Raw genomic sequence first — 8,267 nt, forward strand, 5'->3', positions numbered from 1 at the left:
GTTTTCTCACCCATAACACCCGCAGTTTGGCTTGAATAGGAGTGTTAAGGTCTGAATGCCCTACTCCCAGAATATGATCAGTAGGTAGTAATTTGGACAGTGATTCTTTTTTCGTTTTTGCACTGTGATTCTTCTTAAGACCTGGGTTTGAGTCAGTTCTCCCAATGACCAGATGACCTCAGGAATGTCCCTCATCTCTCTGGACCACAGTCTCCTGTACATAAAATTAGGGGTCGGCTAAGACCAGAAGACTCTTAGAGAAGACTCTTGAGAGTCCCTTGGACTGTGAGGAGATCCAACCAGTCCATTCTAAAGGAGATCAGCCCTGGGTGTTCTTTGGAAGGAATGATCCTAAAGCTGAAACTCCAGTACTTTGGCCACCTCATGCCAAGAGTTGTCTCATTGGAAAAGACTGTGATGCTGGGAGGGATTGGGGGCAGGAGGAAGAGGGGACGACAGAGGATGAGATGGCTGGGTGGCATCACCAACTCGATGGATGTGAGTTTGAGTGAACTCTGGGAGTTGGTGATGGACAGGGAGGCCTGGTGTGCTGCGATTCATGGGGTCGCAAAGAGTCGGATACGACTGAGCGACTGAACTGAACTGAACTGAAGATCAGAAGTCACAAATTGGCAGACCAGAAAGTAAATCTGGTCCACGGATGCATTAGGCCCACACAGCATTTCAAAACATTAGAAAATGATGTATATCTGTCTTTTCTTTAAAAATCAGAAGATCCTAGGGGGGGTGGTTCAGCATGGGGGCCGTTGGCTCCAGACAAATAAACATGGAGTCCATCTTCCACGAAAAACAAGAAGGCTCACTTTGTGCTCAACATTGCTTGAATAACCTACTGCAAGGAGAATACTTCAGCCCTGTGGAATCATCTTCAATTGCACATCAGCTAGATGAGGAAGAGAGGATGAGAATGGCAGAAGGAGGAGTTACTAGTGAAGACTATCGCACATTTTTGCAGCAGCCTTCTGGAAATATGGATGACAGTGGCTTTTTCTCTATTCAAGTTATAAGCAATGCCTTGAAAGTTTGGGGTTTAGAACTAATCCTGTTTAACAGTCCAGAGTACCAGAGGCTCAGGATTGATCCCATAAATGAAAGATCATTTATATGCAACTATAAAGAACACTGGTTTACAGTTAGAAAATTAGGAAAACAGTGGTTCAACTTGAATTCTCTTTTGACGGGTCCAGAATTAATATCAGACACATACCTTGCACTTTTCTTGGCTCAGTTACAACAGGAAGGTTACTCTATATTTGTTGTTAAGGGTGATCTGCCAGATTGCGAAGCTGACCAACTTCTACAGATGATCAGGGTCCAACAGACGCATCAACCAAAACTTATTGGAGAAGAATTAGCACAACTTAAAGAACAGAGAGTCCAGAAAACAGATCTAGAACACGTCTTAGAAGTAAATGATGGGACAGGAATGTTAGAAGAGGATGAGGAGGAATTGCAGAGGGCTCTGGCACTAAGTCGCCAAGAAATTGACATGGAAGATGAAGAAGCCGATCTCCCCAGGGCCATTCAGCTCAGTATGCAAGGTACTTCCAGAAATAGATGACAAGATATCCCACAGACATCGGGTTCACATCCTACTTCAGAAGAGCTACGGAAAAGAAGAGAAGCCTACTTTGAAAAGTAAAGTAGTTGGTACCATATTAAAACTGCATATTTTATATTTAAAAAAAAAATATTCAGAAGATCCTGGCAACAGTGAATGCACTCTCCTTCCCAGCAACAACTCACTGGGACTGATGGGGCAGGTATTGTCCAGGAAACCAGAAGCTCCTCCTTGTCCATCACCTGCTGAGCTCCAATAGGTATCTGAGTTTGAGACCCCTATCACTGTTTAGGTCCTTTCCAAGTCTAACATTTCATTCATCCATTTGACCATTTACTCATTTAATGACCTTTCATTGAACACTTTCTATATGAACCACTTTAGACACTGAGGACCCAAAGATGAATAAGACAGAGTTCTTGCTCTCAATATGGAGGAGGAAATGGCAACCCACTCCAGTATTCTTGCCTGGAGAATTCAATGGACAGAGGAGCCTGGCTGGCTACAGTCCATGGGGCCTCAAAGAGTTGGACATGACTGAGTGACTTAGCACAGCACAGCACTTGCTCTCAATAAATTTATAATCTATGGGGAGTGTTTAAAAATATTTGTAAAAAAAAATATTTACTGAGTATCTGCTAACTGAGGTTAGTACCATGTGTGGTAGCATCTCCGGGCTGGATCGTTTCAGGGGGATACTGGGTCTTCACAGAAGTAGCTGATGTTTGAGCTGGATCTGGACATGCATCAAGTGAACAAAGCGGACAGTGGAGACCTTGTGCTTGAAGCAGTTCGTGCACTAGCCTGCCATCTGAGGGGTATATAATATTGACCAGAAGACTTCAGGGACACACTGAAGCCCAGAGAAAAAAGGTGAGGGGTAAAATGAAATGTTATGGTGTGTCAATGCCCTCCAACCAAAGACCACCAGGAATAAACAGCCTTGCTGATGTAGTGCACTGAAACAGAACAAGCACCATGGCAAACCATGAGGCATCTCAGGAAGAGGGGTTAGAAAGGGCTTAGACTTGTTAAATAACTGGGGAAGGGATCAAAGAAGTGGGGCTTGGATTTGCCTTGGATCCTACCAGGGAGTAGAGCTTCAGTGGGTATCTTAAAACATCTTCTCCAGAAGATGAGAAGAGTGAAGCAAGGCTGTTGCTGTAATTAGCAAAATCAGCAGCCGTCACTCCTATTAGCCAGACAGGGGACTGGCCGTTTTTGTGGTTTGGACAATAGTCTTCTGTTTTTGTCTTTGTTTGGCGGTCTTGTTTTGTCTAGACCCATCATGGTCACCAAATGGCCATGTCCAGGGCTGCTACACTGTGAAACTGTTGATGTTCAGCAGGAGAATACCAAGGCCTGCCTGTGAGGGCCAGGCCAGTTTCCCAGGTCAAAGGCAGCTTTTCCTTGGCTCAGGTGTTAGTATCTTTGAGCGCTCCAGTGGCCGGAGAGCCTTCTCTCAATTTCTAATTCTCCATTTGAATTTACACTCAGTTTAGACAGACTTGTGCAAGGCTGATGGACTGGTTTAGGAGCTCTGCATTCTTCCTCTTCTTGGACAGCACCCCTGCTCAGTCCTGCCCCTGCCCCAAACCAAGTCTCCATGACCCAGGATCGTGCTACCAGACCTACCCAAACCTCTTCAGCTGATTTTCATGGATAGGGAGACACAACTCTTTTTTGCATAAATTTAGAACTGTCCTCTTATTAGCTCCTTAAAAGCATTTTTTTAATCCAAAAAAAGCTCACATTTAAATTAATCCATGAACTTAAGGTTCTGAGAGATGGAAATGATTATCTAGTCTCCCATTACCTGTCTCCCTGAGCCCAGTCCTTCCTTTCTGTCAGCAGCATCATTGTCTGAAATGTCTGTTTTAAGTAATCTCTGCCAGTTCCCTCCCCCAGGTCAGCCTATCTCTGCCAGCTCACCTTCCCCACACACCAGCGGCTTTCTGAAGCTGGATGTCACAGCACCTCTCTTCCCTCTGCTTTGCCTGGCTCAGAATTCACTGTCACTGAGCAGCGGAGTTCGTCACTCCCTGTCTCTTTTATTGCACTTATTTTTCACGTATCTAGGACTGCACGTCTTGTTGGGCTGGGATTCTGATCTGTCTCATTTGTGGAAGGTACTGTCTTGGGATCCCCACTGGCTGGCACATAGTACTTGCTCTAAGAACATACAAAAGAAGCCTGTATGTACGTTTGTGCTCATACACATGCACACACGCACACAAAGAGAGGGTGCCTTCTACGTTATTTTGCAGTGGCAGCCCTCAGCCCATGTTAAAACACTCCCAGTGGATGAAAACATCACTCATCCCAAGGTGGCCTATTTTACTTTTTAGCAGTTTTGTTAGAAAGGTCTTCCTTAGATCTGTCCCAGATTTGTCTTTCTTTCAAATCAAATTCCCTTTCAAGCCTGTGAAGTTAGTGCTATGGCCTTCTGTCTTCTCTTTTCCAAGAAGACACCAGGTTTTCACTATCCTGGCAAACACATTTCTCTGGACATTTTTCAGTTTGTCTATATGCTTCTTAAAACACAAAGCCCTAAACTGGGCAGAATTTTCCAGATATGGTCTGAATAGTTCAGAGTAAAGGAGAACCATCAACTCCCTCATTCTAGGTTAAGATCCCATTCAACTATCTGACCTCATTGCCCGTGAGTGCACAGTCAGTTCAAAGCCTTTGACCTTCGGGATGTGTATCTGTTTCGTTAAGTGCACTGGCTAATTCATGCCTCTCTCATCCTAACTTACACAACTGATGTTTTGGGATGAAGGTGGAAACCCGCCTTCATCCTAGCTACGTTTCATCTTGCTCCACTTAGCTGACCGCCTTGCTCTTGGCAAGGATGTGAGACCTCCCGAGCCTCATGCCAACTAGTGTCCCCTGCCATGTTGCTGCTCCTGCTCTCTACGCCATCTTCCAAGGGACATAAACGCTAAACAGGACCAGCTTATGCTCAGAGCCCTGTGGCTAACTAGCCCCACTCTTTTTCCTTCTTCCTTCCTTTCTTTCTCTTTTCTCTGGTATACTCTTTCCTCCCTGTCTTGTTTCAAAAAGATGCAAAGCAGCTCCCTAGGACTTCAGGACTTAATACTACAGACTCCTTCCAAGATGACATGAATCCACATGAGCACGCTTTCAGGGTAGTTATTTAACTGGTTAGAAATCCACCTCATGGTTCAGGCATCATACCCAGTGTTTTCTCTCATGTCCATAGGACACAATGAGGGGAGACCCCTCTGTAATTGCAGACTTATTAGGCCTACCGTAGTTCTGTTCAGAGAGCTGTGCTGTCTCTGCAACTTGTCCCGAAGACCTAGAGGCCAGTTTCTTCTTCTAGGAGCTCATGGTCCATCTCTTCAGTGTTCTGTCATAGATTCTCCTTTGAAATTATTTTTACAAATTTTTGGCCATCCCATGTGGCATATGGGATCTTAGTTCCCCGACCAGGGACTGAGTCTACATCCCCTGCAAGGGAAGTGCAGAGTCTTAGCCACTGGATCACCAGGGAAGTCCATACAGATTCTCCTTTGAAATAGACAAGGTCCTCTCTCTCTTGACAACCTCAATATACACATTTCTGTCTTCTAAAACCTAGAAAATACTGTTACTTGTTGAAAGACCATATATAGTAGGTCCAGAGTGGCATTTTCATAAAGTTTTCATTTTGTTTCTGAAAAGGAAGTTGAATTGCAGTTGGAAATTCCATAAATTTAAGGGCGCATACCAGGTGGAGGGGGCGCATGCCAAGTGCAGACTTAAGACACTGACTATAGCTCAGTGAAGGTCTGAGGCTCTCTAGATCTGCCTTTAGCTGCTTCGGGGCTTCTCTATTTCCCTTCATTCTTACCTACAATAACTGAGAGCTTTGAGGAACAACTGGTGACAGGGATTGTCTAGTTCAGGGAGTAGCGCCATGGCCTGAGAACTAGAAGTTACCCAATCAGCAATCTTAGGTCATCCTTCCAGTCAGTGGAATTTATTTCAGGACATTTAAAAAATGAGCCCAAAGAAACTTATCTCACCAAAACCGACAGCAATGTATAAAATAAATGGAAAGGAATTAGTTAAGAGAGTTTGACCCTCCTCCCCTGTTCTCAAAAGCCCTCCTGGGTTGCTAGTCAACATTATTGTCTCTTCTGGGGGAAAAAAGCCAATAAATTCTGAGCTTAACAGTAAAGGTAATGACTAGGCTGAAACTGGAAAGCCTTGTAGAATTTTGGGTTCAACAAAAAAGGCCTGAATTACTTCTTTCAAAGTCAGTTCAATTACCACTTCCCACAAGAGACCTTTCTAGGACACTCTCCAGCCCCCTGGCACTCTGGGCACATCTGTCAGTATCCTTATTACAGCATCTTGAAATGACCTTTTCCGTGTTGTCTGCCAACACTACACCCTAATTTCCTCAAAGAGCAGGGACTGTCTTATTCATCCTGGTGTTCCCAGTGCCTAGCACTGGGCCTGGCATGGAGCAGAGGTTTCGCAAATATTTACTAACTTAATGGAGTAGTTTCTCAAGCCTTTTAAGTTCATAATGCCCATGGAACATTTTGTTCAATATCTCCTCTCTCTTAATTTTAAAAGGCCATATGAAATTTAATACATTATTTCAGATTCATGAACACTTTGCTCATTACATTAGTCTTGTTAAAGGAGTCCATTATTTTAGAAATCATGTTACAAGAGAGCTCTTCGTCACTGTAGAAAGTTTTCCATGGGTTGCTGGAGCTTGAGAGGGCCAGGGACACTCTGTACCTTCTGCTCTCTTAGGATTCTAGAAGTTTAATGAGAAATGAAAACTTTAGACATCTTCTCATCAAACCCTTCAGTTTGAGGACAAGAAACTTAAGCTCAGAGAAGTAGAAGGGACTTTCCAAAGACACACGGTGAGTAAGCAGCAGAGCCAAGAAGAGAAACCCAGTCTCGTAAGGCTACTGCTCTTCCCATGACACCCCCGGCCCCACCCCAGCCCGTGAGATCTGCTCACTGGACCTCTGGCCTCTTCATCCTCTTCAGGTTAGAAACGGTGGTCCCCAGAGGCGGGGTGAGGCTGGGGCAGGCCTCCCACTGAGGAGCAGCCTACACTGGGGCACCGCTCACATAGATAGATAGCACTGGGATCACCTGGCCCCACCATGGAAATGAGAGGCCCTCCACCCACTTGCCCTTAGAACTTCTGGATATCAGACATCTGACTGCTACTTTGCAGGGAAGGCAAAGCACCCCTGGGGGTGGCTGGGATGTGCAGATCACTCACCATGGGCCAGAACAGCGCAGCCCTATCTTCATGAAATGTACCACTGGGTTGGGAAGATGGCCTGGAAATCAGGCCACTATAATACAGTATGTGCTGCAGGAGGACAGGGCCATGGGAGCACACAGGAGGGGCAAAGACCCAGCTGTGGCAGAGAGGGCACTAGAAGGTCCCCCAGGTGCCAGGGACGTGTAGGCAGAGTCAAGGCAGACATCAAATAAGAGCACCTTACAACAGACCCTTTACAGTAAACCCTCTCTCTATTTGGGCACCCAGTGAGAAGGTCAGATCTGGACAGGTAGTTTCTGAGGATGGAAACGTCTGAGGTTTCTTTAGCATCTATCCTCCACTAGCCACGTAAACAAAGGGGGCCACAGCCTGTCATCAGAAAGGACATTCCAAATGGCAGACTCTGGTGAAAATATACACGCTCCAGAGCTCAAGGAAAAAGGACAACTTTTTCAAAGGAACCCTATTTTCTTATCAGAGGGAGGTTTGAAAGTCTGCAATTTAAGAATTTGTCACAAAGGCAATCACATCACTGAGATACTCAAGTAATTCAGTCAGGCTCCTTCTCTTCCTATTATATCAACATGATTTATTGTTTACTTTTTTTGGGGGGTAGCCAAATAAGAATAAATATCACCAGTAGGGGGAATAGATGTCTAAAAAACAAACTCAAAAATGTTTTTCTTATATGAAAATGGCTGTGCACAGTACTAAATGGTTTCCATATCAATATTTCTTTGTTTGTAGTTTGCTTTAAATGCCACAAAGATCACATAAGGAAACAAAAATGTTAAACGCATAAAACGCACTTTTTAAGGGCATTTTGGCAAGAGAGCTATTTCAATAATAAATTTTTAACATTCCAGACCCATCTTGCACTTTGTTCAATAATCCTACAAGCCCTTATTACAACTTCAGGGCATAACTCGTGGCTGGCACACAATGTAATAAATAGGAAATGACTCCCCCCCACCCCACAAACATCATCAAATACTGGGAGTCCAACTCTTAGTGGACAGCTCCCAAATTCTGCTTCAAAGTTAGAAAAAATCACCTTTGTGTATATCAGTATGAGCAATCTGTTTAAATATATGAAAAAGTATTCATGTATCAGAGTTTGTGCCGATAATTTAGATGGTGTTTGTTTCAGGAGGAATTGCTTGGATTATGTTCTGACGGTCAAGCTTCTTTTAGGCCTCCCCCTACCCATTCTCTGACATACACTACAGCCATAGCCCAGCTCCTATTTATTCTTCAGGAAACCTTCCCCTGATAACGTGCTCCCAAGGCCAAGGATTTGTTATCATAGAAGCCTGTAATCCTGCCCATGGCACATACCTAGTGAAGAGACCAGACAGACACACACGGACAGAGGGACACTGAGGAGACGGCTGCTGGAGCTCGCCATGGCTG

The 8,267-nt window shown here is 44.6% G+C and overlaps 1 protein-coding gene across 1 annotated transcript; it reads left to right on the top strand.

Moving 5' to 3' along the window:
* The first annotated feature begins 775 nt into the window (after nucleotides 1-775).
* Nucleotides 776-1,696, top strand: LOC512323 (ataxin-3). The gene has a single exon (XM_024997901.2). It carries the CDS (start codon nucleotides 788-790, stop codon nucleotides 1,580-1,582), a length of 795 nt encoding a protein of 264 aa, XP_024853669.2. The 5' UTR covers nucleotides 776-787; the 3' UTR covers nucleotides 1,583-1,696.
* Nucleotides 1,697-8,267: the final 6,571 nt, after the last annotated feature.

Source organism: Bos taurus, chromosome 10, assembly GCF_002263795.3.
Source record: "Bos taurus isolate L1 Dominette 01449 registration number 42190680 breed Hereford chromosome 10, ARS-UCD2.0, whole genome shotgun sequence".
Classification (NCBI taxonomy): Eukaryota; Metazoa; Chordata; class Mammalia; order Artiodactyla; family Bovidae; genus Bos; species Bos taurus.